The following is a 17006-nucleotide window of genomic DNA, read 5'->3' as shown; positions in this document are numbered from 1 at the left end:
TGACAATCTGCAATAACCCATTATGAGCTCTTTTTCTTCATGGCAGCAATCAAACTGGACATAGTCCAGCATGGTTGCTGCACTTCTCTGTCCATGATAGAAGGCTGGTAGAAGAAGGTTTGGTACCTAGTGCTTATGGAATGGCTAATGCTGCAGAGCAATCTTAGAGGGATATTGAGAAAAAGTACCTTTTGAGGGATATGGTGGCCGCTTTTGACGTTTGTAGCAAACCTCAAGGCACACACTCGGAACAAGATGATATACACAGTTGATAGACCACAAGTTCTTTAATATGCATTGAAAATGGTCTCTCATGGCCTCTCATGGCTTATTCTGTTTCCAAGAGAACTGTACCTCATTCCTTTTTTACTATTCACTCAAATGTGTAGCACCAGACAACTATTTTTATATTTTTCAAATACACTTTATTTCTAACTGCTAGTTGTTTATTGTATACTAGAAAAATAAATACTTGGAAGCAACAATATGTTATATTACTCCTGTGGTGTATATCGGAGCTTTTTTTTTTAATGCTAATTGCTGGAATTAAATTCATAGAAACCACTGGCAATCTAGTGAACATATTTGTAAAACCATGGACCTCTGTTTTTTTTGTTTCAGAGTTAGCACTTACTCTGGAAATGCTATTGTTTTCATGTGGAGTATATTGATTTTTTAATGTGCAAATTTGATATCAGAAATGGAGATAGTTTAGGACATTAAACCTTGGAATGAGAGAATTGTCGCAATGCTGCCAATGTTGCTTTGTTGCCTTATCTGTAAAAGACCCAAATAGAGGGATATGGGCAAAATTTATTTGTGAGAGGGGTGAGGCAGAGTAAAGTGAGTGTGTAATTTATGTTCTTCCTCTGTTGTTGTAGTACATCCACGCTGGTTCATAACATAACAGGTTCCCACACAAAGATGATATTACCTAACAATATTATTCCCTCAGATCAGTTATAAAACAAATTACATAACTGATCAGAAGAAAGAATATTGTTAGGCAATATTGTACTTAACATGGCAGCAGTCAAGGAATCCAGTCTCTTGTGAGCATACCACATTGCTTACAGAGCAGTACATTATTATTATTTTTTGCTTCAGCATTAAAATTTTAAATAAATATTTTTAGATTGATAGCCTTGTGGTGTAGTGGTTAAGATGTTGGACTACGACCTGGGAGACCAGGTTGGGCCAGTCACTGCCTCTCAGCCTCATGAAAACCCTGTTCATAGGGTCGCCATAAGTCGGAACCGACTTGAAGGCAGTACATTTACATTTAGCCTTAAAAAGGATCTGGATTGTTCAGTTTAAATCCTCTTCAGCTGTGAGAAAAGACTACCAGTTAAGTTGTAGGGTAGGTCCTAGTAGTGCACTATCACTGTTTTATTTTCTTGTGTAGTGTTTCTCTAAGGGTGTGAGAGGATGAAAAACGGGGCATAAGAAAGAATGTTAAGGAGAACATATGAAACTTAATGTTTAGTCAAGCCGTTAGACCACTGCGCCCAGTATTGTCTGGTAGTAGATCTCCTAGCATCTTCCCCAGGTCCACTACCTGATCTACTTTGGAGATGCTGGGGATTTGAACCTGAAGTTGCTGGCATATATCTTGATCTAAAACCCAGCTGTGCCAAGGAGCAACCTTTTTTTCTGCTTCAGAAGAAAGAACTCATCAAGGGTTCCAATAGGCACCTTCCAGAAGAGCACAATACTTGTCTGCTAGTTCTATGAGGCAAGCCAAGGAAATATGGACACATGTTTAAAAAACAGATTCTGTGTTGCAGGTTGTGGCTAAAGGTGGGTTCTAGCCCTGAAAAGGCTAAAAATAACTGCCTTGCACTATGGCAGGTTTTGTTGTATAAGCCATAGCTCTGTGCAACACTGAATTGGTGGCCAGAGCCAGGTTGTATATTTTGCAGCACATAATTAATACTGTATAAAATTCTCTTGAATCCAGGCTGTAGATAGTGGTAATTTATCAATAACTTTTCCATTGCTAACATTTTATTGAATTTCTTTCCATGAGACTTGATTGTTCAAGGCCCGTGGCTAACAAGAAAAAAAAATACTCTGATACATTCTTGTCTGCATTACATTCACATCAAAAGTTTCATATTCAAAGTAGTTTCCCTGAATAGGTTATATATTGTTAACTCTATGCCCCAGGTGCATTTAATTGCCAGGACACATTCCTTGCATTTCGAGGAGATGTCTAAAGTCTTCTCCTCCAGTCCCACGGAGGCCACCAAGTTATACTGTAACTAACTTTGGTTACTCCTCCATAAACATGAACAGTAGCAATTTTTGTTTTGTTTTGTTTTAATGAAAGCTTGGGAGTTTAGGGTTATAATGGAAGATTTGCTACCTAGCCTCATTATTCTAAATCCCCGACTGACAATGATTTTTGACAAGGGGCATATTTTGAATTGACCAAGTACTGAAGGGTCAGCAACACTGGCTCACCTTGTTGACTTATATCCAAGACCTAGGCAAACAGCTTTCCTAGTGATAAAAGCAGAAGGTACTCTGCTTGTTCCCTGTCTTTGTGGGTGTAGTTGCCCAAGGTTGCAGGTGGTGTTGGTGTTGTAGACTCCTTACTTTTTTGGGAGCAGGATCCCAGTAGGGTCCCTATGTCCAAGCCAATCGGCAAGAAAGGGGAGTGTTCTCTCACTTGGCTAACAGCATGCTTTTCCTTGTTCTTTTGTAGTGATTGCAGCCACTCAGTGAAAGGAGGCAAGTCAGTCAGTTTTCTCAGTAGCTAACACACAGTTCCCCTTTTATTATGCTGATGGGTTCCTAGGATAAGTGAGAAGTGAGCTTCGTGGCAAAGTACCTTGGCCTCCCAAATCCTAGTTCCATACTTGGCTTCATGTCAGAAGTGTTCCGCACTTCCACACTAGTTCCACACTTGACTTCATGCCAGAGAGAGATTGAGCAGGGGGAAGCCTACATACGCACACAGCAGTTTCACTCTTGTTCTATAATTCTATTAATTGCAGAAGAAATAGTGAGTCCTTGGGAGCATGGTTGTGAAGGGATGTGACATGACTATCATGAAGGGACCCTGCACTTCTGAATTAGCTATTACACTACTGCCTATCATGCATAAGGGAGTAGACACTTGAAGTGTATTTGGGATAAACATAAATTCTTTATGTTTTATTTACTAATGTTTTATTTTAAAACATGAGCCTACGTCTCATGGTTGCAGCTTCCATTGGGGAGGGGTTAGGTTGGCCCTAACTATACATTACCTGAAATTGGACCTAGGCACCATTTTCTAAAGAGTAAAGCAGCATTGAAGGGCGGGGGCGGTTAGAGTGAATGAGTGGCAGCAGGGGTGCTCAATCTTTTCTCTCACCATTTTTTCCATTATGTCCCGCACTGCTTCCTTCCTTGTAGGCACTCATCTGCTGGGGGAGGAGTGGAGTTTGAACAGAAAAAAGGCAAGGGAAAGGGTTAAGAAAGCCCTCTGCTGGTCCTCCCCTTGAAGTTGCTTTGCTTTTTGAAAGTGGTATGTGGGAGCACTCACACATGTCAATCTGTAAGAGGTCAGTTTGTAAGACCTATTTCAGCCTGAGGGCACATTTGTCTCGTAGCAGAACCTTTCCACATGCTGGAGTGGGTATGCCCCAAAGCGAGTAACTGCCCACATTTCACACATGCGCACACCCTCCCCCTTCCAGTGGAGGTGGATAAAACTCCACAGTCTCTTCTCTCCTGTTCAGCTGATGCTTCTGAGCAGTAGCAAATGAGGGGCTGGTTGTTTGGGCTTCCAGTGTTGCTGGCTACAGGCAACTCTCCTTTTCACCGAGCATTGCACAAACAGAAGGGAGAAACTTGGGAAACATTGGAAGTATGGAAGTGGGAAGGAGAGTTCTGATATTTTTGAAGTGCTGGTGATCATCACTGAGTGCTCCAGAAATGTTGGAGCAGATCTGAACATTCCTTCCTGTTTGTAGATTCTATAGCATGTAATTAATTCAATAAGAGGTGCTTTGCCTGTGTCTCAGCTTGGAAGAAAATGAATGAAGTTAATAATAGAGTGTGTGGGTGGTGGGTATTATCAGACAGGGGCTATGATAATCTGGCAAGAGGCCAGATGGGAAGACTTTGGGTGCCAAATGTATCATCCAAATACTAACATTTATTAAAAAAAATTGCATGCTCTTTTGGAGACCCAAGGTGATTTGTCTTAATGCTCAAAATATACAGCCTGAGAAACAGAGAGAAATCCACACAAGCCAGAATTATGAACAATCCATAAAAAATACTTTTACCTCCTTAATTATAAAAGAAACACTTTTTTTCTTTCTGCTTTTTTGTTTTTTAAAGTCTACGACATTTTGTACAGTTGGGCATTTGGTTTTCCACGGCAAGAATTCCACACAACTGGGTACGCTGCAAAGGACACCCTCTTTTTTTAAAAAAAAACTTAGTAAAATTGGTATCAAACATTTGACTATTTTCCTGTTTTTATTTCACATATTTGGGAATTGAGTACAAATACTACAGGGGCATCATCTTTTTTAAGGTGCATACGGCAACATCTGGCAATAAAGTTCTCTTGAATGTTTTCATAATACTATTGTCCTTTGCACTTCCTTTCCTAATGCACTGAAACAATTTTTAAAAAGTTCCTTTTGCATTACTTCTCCTTCGTATCTCATCAAATGTATTCATTTTAGCTGATACTTAAATTCTTTATGTTTTATTTACTAATGTTTTAAAACATGAGTCTCCATCTCTTCAACTGCAGCAGAGGATTCATGAAATGTTTTGCCTAAAATCTTGTACTGAGATTTGGGCTGTAATACTAGAACTATTTTGGATGCACAAACTAGATTGGTCTTGAAGCAAATATTTGAATTGTTTCACTGCTGTTCTGTATGCATCAGTTTCTGAGTATTCTCTGGAGTCATATGTTGAGGAAATCCCACTTAATTGACCATGTATTAGGCATATCTTCTTTGTGCAGGCTTGCAAGATTTCAGACTTAGTTGGTTTGTCTTTTGCCATTCCACAAGAATTTAAAATAAAGATGGTCATTTCATTAAAATTAAAGAAAAATATAAATAAGAAAAGTTCGTAAAAAACATATGGTCAAGTCTCTTCAGTGAGAGATTTAATTTTTAAGAAATAACGTCCTAGTTGATGTCTATTAATACTTTAAAATCGTGAGAGAGATTGATTCTCAAATATCTTGCCATTTTAAAATTCCATTTCCTCCATATATAATAGTCTTACATTTCCCCTTTAGCCTTGAAGCTAAGTTAAGACATAATAAACCTCTGCTTTTGCTGCATTAAGTCTATAACATGATAATACCACAAATCAGAAATGATTATGTTTTTGCATTGTATAAAATAACTAAGTAACAAGTGTCATCTGCCTCTGTCAAAAGATTCTAAAACTTAAACTAATTTGTACTTAGAGGCTGTCATTCAAGAGCCCATGCATGGCTTCCATGAAGTCTAGGAAATAGATACATGGTTTTAATTTAACAAGGGTACTTCACTGATCTTGGAATTCTATGTTAAGGCCTCTCTGAATTATCTTCAGCACGTAGCTGACTATCCCTAGCAGGATACCTTAGTTTGCCAAGCCCTACCATGATGTCAGTAAGCTAGTGGCGTTTAAAAAAAGAGAGTGAATGGGACAGGCAGCAAGAACAGAGGTCCATGGATAAGAAGCAGCATATAGGTCCTTTGGTTCCACCACTTGAGATAGGTTGCATTGATTACATATACAGGGTTTGGGTTTGCTTCCAAAAGTACGGTTTCATTTTTTTCTCACAGTGGCTGTCTGTTTTTGTTTAACCCTTTACATTGAGTACACTGATACCTGGAACATGTCTACCAGCAATGACTATTTATGTATTTCATCAATTTTATATCCTGCCATTATATCCTGCAGGAGCACAGGGCAGCTAACATAAATGCATTTAGTTATTTATTTCATTTATGACACACTTCCAATAAGGAAACTTGAAGCAAGTTATAATAAAATTTAAAATAGTTACATATCTAAAAACAGTTAAAACAATTGCATATATAAAAACAATTAAAATAATTATAAATATAAAAACAATTTAAAACAAAAATCGTACATACATAAAATTAATTCATATCCTAAACAGATACTAACTGGGGTAAATATTTTAGAAGGCTTGTTGAAATTATAAAGCGATTAAAAGAAAACACCTGTCAGTGATGGGTAAACTGAAATGTTAAAACAAATAAACCCACTCCCTTCTGGCATAATGAGATAAATGAAACTAATTTAGTGCCATATATTTTGTGTTCTAGACATTATAAGAAGCGTTGCCAGGGTCGTATGCGGAAGCATGTTGGTGATCTGTGTCTGCAAGCTGGAATGTTACAAGATTCCCTTGTACACTTCCACATGGCTGTGGAACTTCTCCGTTCTGTAAATGACTTTTTATGGCTTGGAGGTAGGAATAAAATATAACTATTTCTGGAAAGTTTTGTGTCTCAGGGTGCAATCTGACTAAATTGTATGTTCATTAAAATCAATGGGAAATGTGAGAAGGAGAAACCAGGATGCTAGAAAAATATGTTTTATTCGTAATCCAAACCCGACGCATTTCAGCCTTGTATATTTAGTCTTTCATCAGGGGAGTAAAGGCTGATGTACAATATCTTCCAATGAGCAAAACTGCTTTCACCAATACAAATGCCTCGAGGCGTTCATTGGAATATTGGAAGATATTGTACATCAGCATTTACTCCACTGATGAAAGACTAAATATACAAGGCTGAAATGCTTCGGGTTTGGATTACGAATAAAACATGTTTTTTCTAGCATCCTGGTTTCTCCCTCTCACATTTCTGGTTTTAGATGCTAGCCACTTTCTTTTCTTGCATTAAAATCAATGGGCATACTGTTGAGTATGATTTAGATGGATATCACTCACAGTTCCACCTGCCTTTGAATTATTTACTTACTACAACATAAAGGGAAAATGATTTATGTTTTAAGTCTTAATAAAATAGGTGTGACCTTAACATTTATAATAAATTGTGATCTGCAGGGTGCACTCTAGGCTGGATGCTGTAGTGCATATGAAGGAGAATGGGAAATATTGCAGGGAATAGCAGGTGTACTTCCCAGTTGTTTAGGTATTGTAGTTCTACTTCTTTGTTTTGAGTGTATAGATAATTTGGTGCTCTTTGGGGTCTTTGGCATATGGCATTATGACACAGTACATTGAAACTTAACCTCTAGCCTTGTTTTCCTGGGACGAGATGGCAACTGAACCTGTGAGTGTTGTTTAGTGTGATAATCTTTGTCATGATTACTCTGAATTTACTTTAACTGCTCCCTTCACTTAGCTTTTCTAGGCACATTGTTGGTTCTTTTCTGTATTCAGAGTAGATGCTTGTAGGATTAAAATCTTTACTTGATGTTTCCTGCTCCTTGCCCATGAAAGGGATTGTGGATTTTAAGACTGCTTTGGCAGTGCTTCGGCATTCTGTTGGTCTGGGCCAGCCTCAATCCCTGCTTATATGCCTTGTACATTTGAAATGATGTGAGTAGGCTTGTGACATTGCTGTCACTTAAAATACTGTGTTTTATCTGTAGCTGCTCTTGAAGGATTATGTTCGGCCTCTGTTATTTATCACTATCCTGGAGGCACAGGTGGTAAAGTTGGTGCTCGAAGGGCACAAGGAAATTCACTTCCTGCAGAGACAGGAAACAGGCACAGACCAGGTAAGCAATAGATTTTTTTGTGTGTGTGGAGAGTTTTCTCCTTAGTATGTTCTGTAATTAAGTATTTGGCAGGCTCTAGTATTTCACCTGGGCATAAACAGAAAGTCTGTTCAAAGTGTGCCCATGCTGCATTTTTAGCCCTGCAGAATAGTCCTGCACATCCGAATTTCTCATTAATACAATATTCTGTGTGTGTGTGGGTTAATGAAAGGTTGGATGATGTACCATCCACATGAGAAGAAGAGCAAGTAGCCAGAAAGCAGACAGCTCCACAGCACATGAAATCCTCTAGTCTCAAAGCAACAGTAGAGATGTACCTTTTAGTTTCACCTTAGCAGGAAGCCTCAACTAAAAGGATTGGGACTTCCTGGGTTAATGAGGGAGGGAAACTAACAAGCATCTTTAAGATTAATCATTTTCTGTTCTCGTGTGAATCTGTATTTTGCAGACTTAATATTGGTTCAACAGTGATGTCACAGGCATACAGTAATTGCCCATGACACTTGCACAACCACATTTCAGACTCAAACAGTTAGCTTCAAAAAGAATTTATTACTATTTATATTCTTTCCAACATAATATAGTTCAAGGCTAATAACAAAAAGCCCTGAAAATATGGATTAAAAATACACTATAAAGATCTCACACCAAAGAGATAAAGAGCACTAAAATGAAAAAGAATGCTAACTATGTATACAAGCTGCAGAAATATCCGATGGGCTGAAAGCTAGCTGAAAAAAAGTTTTCATGTCTCAGAGGAATGTCATCAAAAGGAGTGGACAGGTGAACTTCCCTGGGGAAGGGGATTCCAAAATCTTTGTGCAATGTCTAAAAAGGCTCTCTGATGTTCCCACCAAAAACACCTCTGACACTTTAGCCCTTCCAGTATCTTAGTCTAAGTCTTGGACCTTAACAGTAAAAACCATGTTGAAATGGACTCAGAAATGGCTTAATAGCCAAGGACTAACTTTGTGACTTCTACTGTATTTTTATTATCAAAATTACAGAGAATGCCCTTTTAGTCAGTATCTATTTAAAATAAACGTAAATTCCTGTTAAGTATTAATATGGTTTCCTTTGTTAGCATTTCAAAGCTTTTAATAGTTTGGAAGATAGCATAGAAGATGGTGACAATCTTATGCGCACCTACTTGGCAGTAAGTCTCATTGATCTCAGTGAGTCTTTCCTGAATAATGTGCACAGGAGTAGCCTGACTAGGAGCAACAGTGACTTAAAACTAATGTTAGGGTTAAATTAGAATATATATGCTACCCGTCTTCTTGCATTTCTTGTATCTTATGCTTTGTGGGAGGGATGATGTTTTCATTTTGCAGTCTCATGGTTAGTTTTTATTTTATTTATAAGGCAACACTACAAATGATTATTGTGGGACCAATAATTTTCTGATTGCCTTCTGCTCTCTTCCTGATCTTAACATTTAGACTGCTGTCACTCTGAATGCTGGAGCACAAAGGAAGCAGAGTTAGAGAGAGGTTCTTGAGCCAATCTTCTCCCCCCACCCCTGACATCACAAAGAAGATGAGCAGATGTTGAATCTTGTCTCTGTCTTCCTTGTATCTGTAGGCCTGAGTAAAGGACTGTGTTAGGCTATATGGGTGGCCATTTCCCCTTGAGGCAGAACAGGGAGAAGGCTTTGGGTGCAGCCTCACATGACAAGCATCTTTCAAGAAGTGTGAGCAGCTGGCTTGCCACTGCTCTGTCTTAAATAGAAGACAGCACATGGGTACACATGTGGCTTGGTTTCTTTTTTCTTGATGATGATAAACTTTTTAGAGCACCTTAGAGTGTTCAGCATCCTTTATGTACATTATCTTTTAAGGATTTCAGCAACCCTGTAAGAGTAGGTTTGGAAGTGAAGCTATTTGAGGTGAGACTGAGAGGGAGTAGCTTCGTTAAGGCCACCCAATGAGTTGATGGCAGAGTTAACATTCAGTCTGGGGACTTCCTGATTCAGAGTTCAGCGTTTTAGGATGCAATCCTAACCATTCATCTGGGAGTAAGCCCAACTGAATTACATTGGACTTTTAAGTAGACATGATTAAGATTGAAGCCTTAGCTACTGTGTTACAGCCTCTGTCATCTTGTAGTCTTAATGAGAAGTAGCTCTTAAAATTTCAGAAGAATATACATGCCTTCTTCTTTAGGAAAAAAGAACATAGCTAAGTAGGGCACAACCTTTGCATACAAAAGATCCCAGGTTCAGTCCCCTGGTATCTCCAGGTAGACCTAGGAAAGACTTTTGTTTCAAACCCTGAGAGCTGCTGCCAGTAAGCATAGATCAGAGGTGGCAATTCTGTGGCTCTTCAGATGTTGTTGGACTCCCAACTCTCATCAGCCCCATCCATCTTGGTCAGTAGTCAGGGTAATGGGAGTTGAGCCATAGGCTAGACAATCCTGGTGTAGATAGACAATCCTGAACTAGATGGACTGAACGCCTGACTTAGTAGCTTGTGCTGAGTCATCTGTAAGGCTGTAAAAGGTATAGGATAAGAAAATTGACCATAACCACGTGACAACTATATATTCCATCCATATCATGTTTCAGTGTTAGTAATTTTTCTAAGAATTCTGCAGCCAATTGGCATATTGTAAAATATATTTAATAGCTTGATTTGTTTTGGCAATGCAGAAGGTTAATATTGTCACTTTGATTTTCCCTCAGGGGCACAAGAAGTTCTTATTGATCCAGGTATACTGTCTTTATTAATGTCTTGTGCCAGTAAATGGTTTTATTTGTGTAAACTGTTTTCTAGCGCCTATATGTTGTTCCTGTCATTTAAAAAAAAAATAGTTGTCTCAGTTTCCACCTCATATAATCTTGACATACTGTGGACCCAGTATTTGAGAAGGTGATTCCCAGTTAGAGTTCCCCCTCCCATATCCTCTCAAATAATTTGGCATTTCTTCAAACTTTATCCTTTAAGTTTAGTCCTTTTTTTATTTCCTGTTGGAAAACAGGCAAATTCATGTAAAATGTTGAGTATCATTTAGTAGCATTTTCTTCTGTTAAGGGCAATACATTTCCTTGTTTATAAGAAGATCCTTCACAACTTTTTAGTGGTGTTGTTGCTTCAACATGTAGATAACATAATACAGCATTTCTGTATGCTAATATCATCAAAATAAGACAAACTTTCCACCTTTTTGAAAAAACTTTTTAAAAAAAGAATTAATTAGTAAACTGGGAAATTGTTGTGTGTTATTTCCATTATTCTTCATTTTTGTCTGCACTCTGATTTTTTTTAAAATTTTAGCTTTGCTCCTTGATAAAACTTACTATTGACAGAGATTCTTGGTCTAGAAAGGCATTCCTGAAACAATTTTTTGGTCGGTTTTACTCTAACATTGGTATCATTAACTTGCAGCAATTCTGATTTGAATTTTCCTGTTTCCTTCCAATGCAGGGGCCCTTACTTCAAACGGCATTAATGCAGATACAAGTACTGAAATAGGACGGGCTAAGAATTGTCTTAGCCCTGAAGACATCATAGATAAATACAAAGAGGCCATTTCCTACTATAGCAAGGTAATGTTGCTACATCGTGAGAATTTTTGATGCATGAAATAAAGCCATTCGAATTAACTTTATTTCAAATTATATCTATGCCAGTGGTCACAGGATTTCCTATAAGAGCGTGCAGGACTTCTAGTGGGCTTATAAGACAGTGGTGATTCTCCCATATTTTGGTGATTCTATGGAGGTGCTAATTATATAAACCAACACCTATATATGTGGTTGCTGAAATTGGCTAGAAAAGGGGTTTTTCCACTTTAAAATTGTAATTTTAGGGTAGAATTCTAGGCTTTTGTGCCATGCAAAGGCAAACAGATGTTTACATTTAGAGGGTTTGGCTACATTCGGATGTAACAACCAATTATGGTTTATAATTGCTCGATGATACCTTGGATTTGTCAGCTCCCCCCCCCCCATTTTCCAGCGTGGTTGTGAGAAGCAGAGTGAAAGCTTTTGCTTCTCTTTGTTAACTAACCATGATTTAATGTTGTGCCTGGACCTGGACAAATTGTTGGTAGTCTTAACTGTGGTTTAGGGAAACATGCTAACTTCAGACTGTGGTGTACTTTACTGGCTTGTTTTAGTAAACCTGTTGTGGGGAACCTCCTGCCTGAGGGCCTAATTTTTATTTATTTGTTTGTTATTTGATTTATATCCTGCGCTTCCCCCCAGCAGGAGCCCAGGGCTGCAATTAGGTTCTCCAGGCCTTGGAAGTTGGCTTGCTAGGTGGTTTGGGGAAAACTATGCACATATTTACTAGGCCTTATCCCATGTAGCCGGTCATGCTCTTGACCTTGTGTTTGTCTCAGGAGGGGAGGGAAGTGTTCTGAAAACGGGGGTTGTTTTTTCCAAACCCGTGTCATGGTCAGATCACTATCTGGTGAATATAGACCTCTCAATGCCACACACCCTCCGCAGGGGACAAGGACCTATTAGGATGGTCCGCCCCAGACGCCTGATGGATCCTAAAGGATTCCTGAATGAGCTGGGAGATCTGGAGCCGGCTGAAGGCCGCCCGGTCGAAACCTTGGTGATGTAATGGAACAGGGAGATCACTAAGGCAATAGACCGGGTGGCTCCGAAACGCCCTCTCCCCCTGAATAGAGCTCAGATAGCACCCTGGTATACACCACGGTTGCGGGGTCTGAGACAGGAGGTGAGACGACGAGAGCGCCGATGGCGGAAATCGTGCTCTGAAGACGATCGGACACTGGTTAGAGCAGCAATAGCTGCCTACCAGGTGGCAACAAAGGCAATAAAAAGGGATTTTTTTGCTGCCTCTATTGCATCCGCAGAGTGCTGTCTCAGGAGGTTGTTCCAAGTGGTCCGAAGCCTGGTCGGTCCAGTTGCTCAGAAACCCATGGAGCATTCTAAAGCCTCCTGTGACATGTTTGCTACACACTTTGCCGATAAAATCAAACGCCTGAAGAACATGATTCCGTACGTTGTGGATACAGGAAGTGAGCCAGAGTCGGCCAGTTGCATTCCGGTCCGGTGGGAGCGGTTTCAGCCTCTTCCCTCTGAGGAAGTGGACAAGGTGCTCTCTACTGTGAAGCCAACCACCTGTCTATTGGGCCCTTGCCCCTCGTGGCTCATTATGAGCTGCAAAGAGAAACTGAGTGAAGGGATCAAGGCAATGGTAAATACATCCTTGGAAGAGGGTGCAATGCCACTAGCCCTCAAGGAGGCAGTAATAAAACCTATCTTGAAAAAGTCCTCCTTGGATCCCCAAGAGTTGAATAACTTTTGCCCAGTCTCTAATTTACCATTCTTGGGCAAGGTGGTTGAGCGAGTGGTGGCCAAACAGTTACAGACACACTTGGATGAAGCAGATTATTTAGATCCATTCCAATCGGGCTTCAGGACTGGACATGGAACTGAAACAGCCTTGGTCGCCCTGGTGGATGATAGGAGGAGGGCGTTGGATAGGGGAGAATATACCCTCCTCGTCCTCCTGGACCTCTCAGCGGCTTTCGATACCATCGACCATGGTATACTTTTAGGTCGCCTGGAGGGATTAGGAATAGGGGCCACTGTTTTACGGTGGCTCCGTTCCTATCTCTCAGACAGGCGCCAGCGGATAGCATTGGGGGATGAGGTTTCAGACCCTTGGCCTCTCTCTTGTGGAGTGCCACAGGGTTCTATCCTCTCCCCCATGCTATTCAACATCTATGTAAAGCCGCTGTCCAAGTGCCTGGACTCCGTAAGTGAATGGATGGGAAGGAATAGGCTGAAGCTGAACCCCGACAAGACCAAAGTGTTGCTAGTGGGCGACAAGGGAAGATTGGGAGATATAGACCTGGTGTTCAATGGGGTAAGTTTGCCCCTGAAAGACCAGGTCCGTAGCCTTGGGGTCATTCTTGACTCTCAGCTGTCTATGGAGGCTCAGATTTCGGCTGTGAGCCGGGCAGCCTGGTATCAATTACGTCTGATACGAAGGCTACAACCCTACCTTCCAGCCCATCTGCTCCCACGGGTGATACATGCTCTGGTCTCCTCTCGCTTAGACTACTGCAGTGCGCTCTACGTGGGGCTACCCTTGAAAACGGTCCGGAAATTACAACTGATACAGAATGCGGCGGCTCGGTTGCTCATGAATAGCCGTCGCCGTGATCATATTACTCCGGTGTTAGTAGATCTACACTGGCTACCAGTTATTTACCAGGCCCAATTCAAGGTGTTGGTGTTGACCTTTAAAGCCCTATACGGTTTCGGCCCAGTTTATCTGAAGGAGCGCCTCCAGCATCACCAATTATGCCGCCTGACGAGATCAGCCACACAAGACCTTCTCTCGGTCCCACCAGTTAAAACAGCGAGACTGGTGCGGACCAGAGAGAGGGCATTTTCGATTGTGGCCCCCACCCTCTGGAATTCCCTTCCTTTCGATCTTCGCCATGCCCCCTCCCTAATAGGTTTCCGCCGGGCCCTGAAAACCTGGCTATTCAGGCAGGCTTATGGGATCTCTGGGGCGGGTTAGTTATTAATGTGTTATTAATTGGTAGAGTGGTGCTTAGATGATTGATGGTCTTACTGATTGTATATTGTATTTTATTGTTTTAATGTACATCGCCTAGAGTGGCCGTTAATTCGGCCAGATAGGCGACTCATAAATAAAATTTTATTATTATTATTATTATTATTATTATTATATGATGTCAGGCTTGGAAAAGTTCAAGGAGAGATTTTCCCTTTGCAGCTGTCACTTGAATTCAAGTCAGGGATACAAAAGAAGAGCTGTGGCTGCAAAGGAGGAATGTTTGTTTGCAGCCATGGCTTGAACTTTGAATCATGTAACATCAAAGGAAGTCAGTTGATTGATAGGTGAACAGCCCTGCTCATCTGTCAAAGAAGCCTGTGCTGGGTTGCCCACTTCTGTTTCCAGGCCTCTGGCTGGATCCAATTCACCACCCATCAATAAACCATAGTTAAGACTATCTGTATTTTAGAGTTTGGACATAACTAAAAATGGAAGCAAAAGTGACTTATCCCTTCTTTGAGAATGTGCCAGAGAAGGGAGGAGGGGAGCACTTAAAGTTCATTAATGTAATGATAAAACTATGGTCTAGTATTGTTTCTGAATACAATCAGTGTGTTTTATTTTAACTGAAAAGGCCTTTGAAGGAATTATACATCATTGTGTTGCAGTCTCAAGTCCACACTTTGCAACTCCAGAGTTGGATCTGCTGAATTTGTGAACTCAGAACAACCCCTGGGAGATATTTCCTCTGTCTCCAATTGTTTTGCTGAGGTGGCTTCATATCCTGAGGTGGCTTGTTTTGAAGTTGTTAACCATAGTTTCCCAGTTTGGGTGAAATTGGATATGGTAGTTCCAATTCCTGGCTTGTTCCCTCACTCGTATGAAGGCTCTGCCTTCATAAACAAAAAGTCTTTATCATATCTTGGCTTATTAAGCTTAGATTTAATTGTCCATACAAGCCAGATGTGTGTAGTGAGTTGCATAGTGCTAATATTGGGTGGGATCTACTTATTCTTGACATTTTTACACCATATTGTGCAGTTTTGAAATTGATGGGGGGAAATTATTTTTCATTAACTAATTATTATATTTATGTCCTGCCCTTCTGAGTATCTCAGGGCTTTCCCATACCTTATCCTCACAGCAATTGTCTGATACATGTTAGGCTGAAAAATAGTGACTGACCCAAAGTCACCCAGTAAGCTTCATATCTGAGGGGGATTTAACAGTTACCCCATGCTGGCTCTAACCCCATGCTGGCTCTAATGTAGTCAAGTAATCTGAACACTGATATTATAAAAGTACATTTCAGAGTACTAGGCCACAAAGTGGAGTAGTGTATAACAAAAGCTTTTTGATTGCCATCCCAAGCCTTGAAGACCTGGCTCTTCAGACAGGCTTTTGGGGTGGGTTAGGTTTTTTATATTGTTGAGATTTTAATGTTTTAATGTATTTGTATGTTTTTATATTCTGTATGTCGCCCAGAGTGGCTGGACAACCAGCCAGATGGGCGACTAATACATCTAATAAATAAATAAAATAAATATTATTCTGCTGGATATTAGAATATTATTGATATTTTATGGGTGAATACAAATGAACCTAATAAAATGCTATTGATCGTTTAAGCAGGTGGCTGGTCTTTCTGCTTTTTAGTTCCTTATTTTGTATCCATAAACTCAAAAGTACAGCCTGAGTAAAGGCCACTTTTCATTGCTGTCCAGCTCCCATTAAAGTATACACTAAAGTACTAAAGTTGATTTTGTATATTGTGTCCTTAATTTTTGGCTCCAGGTGTGGAAGGGCTGTAGCCTCTGCTTTGCATGCAAAAGGTCCGAGGTTCAATCCCCACCATCTCCAGGTAGGGCTGGAAATGTCTCCTGCCTGAAATCCAGGAGAGCTGCTGCCAGTCAGTGTAGACAATAGTGAGGTAGATGGACCAATAGTCTGACTCGGTATTAGACTCAGTATTCCTGTGTTTATTTTTGATATAGTGTAGTGGCACATAATTTAATGTTATTTCAGTTCATTATGTGTTCTTGTTTTGTAGTACAAGAATGCTGGAGTGATTGAGTTGGAAGCATGTGTGAAGGCTGTGAGAGTTCTGGCAATACAGAAAAGAAGCATGGAAGCTTCTGAATTCCTGCAGAATGCGGTTTATATTAATCTTCGTCAGGTGAGAATACTCCTATTCTATCAACTAAGAAGTAATTTACCTGTGTTTTTAAAAATTGTTTGGTTTTTTCCCTTTAGATTACAATACAATGACCGGGTACAGACAATTATTCCAGACTTAATAAACCATGGTTTATGAATCTGGAAATGAGCATGAGGGCTGAGCACTCCTTGCTCCTCTCCTCACCTCACTAGCCACTTCAGGACTTTGTTTCTGGCTTGTATTAAGCCAGTTATATCTGACCTGGGAATTATTGTCAGTTAACAAGCCAGGATGATATGTGGGGAGAAACACTTAATGTCTGTTAACAAGCAAGGATCATCTTGACTTGTTAACTGACATTAAACCACAGCTCCCTGGTTTGGAAGTAATAGGAACTCTGGGTCAATACAAGCCAGAGACAAAGCACTGAAGTGGTAAATGAGGGGAGGAGTGCTTGGCTGTGACAAATTGTTCTCAGCTTGATAAATTACGGTTTATGAAGCCTGGAATAATAACTCAAATGGAACCATTATTTAATATTTCTGTAACCCTATATTTCAAGACTTAAACACTGCTATTGCAGATGAAACCAGTTCAAG

The 17006-nt window shown here is 40.2% G+C and overlaps 1 protein-coding gene across 3 annotated transcripts in view; it reads left to right on the top strand.

The window, feature by feature from the left end:
- Positions 1-17006, top strand: part of TRAPPC9 (trafficking protein particle complex subunit 9) — a 505665-nt gene that overhangs the window by 18256 nt on the left and 470403 nt on the right. For all 3 annotated transcript variants that reach the window (XM_061607026.1, XM_061607027.1, XM_061607028.1), the window contains 5 exons: positions 6312-6457; positions 7609-7737; positions 10421-10447; positions 11163-11284; positions 16300-16425. In XM_061607026.1, coding sequence (XP_061463010.1) covers positions 6312-6457; positions 7609-7737; positions 10421-10447; positions 11163-11284; positions 16300-16425 — 550 coding nt within the window. The remainder of the gene's footprint in view (positions 1-6311; positions 6458-7608; positions 7738-10420; positions 10448-11162; positions 11285-16299; positions 16426-17006) is intronic.

The sequence above is a fragment of the Rhineura floridana genome, chromosome 1 (genome assembly GCF_030035675.1).
Source record: "Rhineura floridana isolate rRhiFlo1 chromosome 1, rRhiFlo1.hap2, whole genome shotgun sequence".
NCBI classification, from domain to species: Eukaryota; Metazoa; Chordata; class Lepidosauria; order Squamata; family Rhineuridae; genus Rhineura; species Rhineura floridana.
The sequence above is the reverse complement of the archived record's forward strand: the minus strand, read 5'-3'. Positions and strand labels throughout refer to the sequence as shown.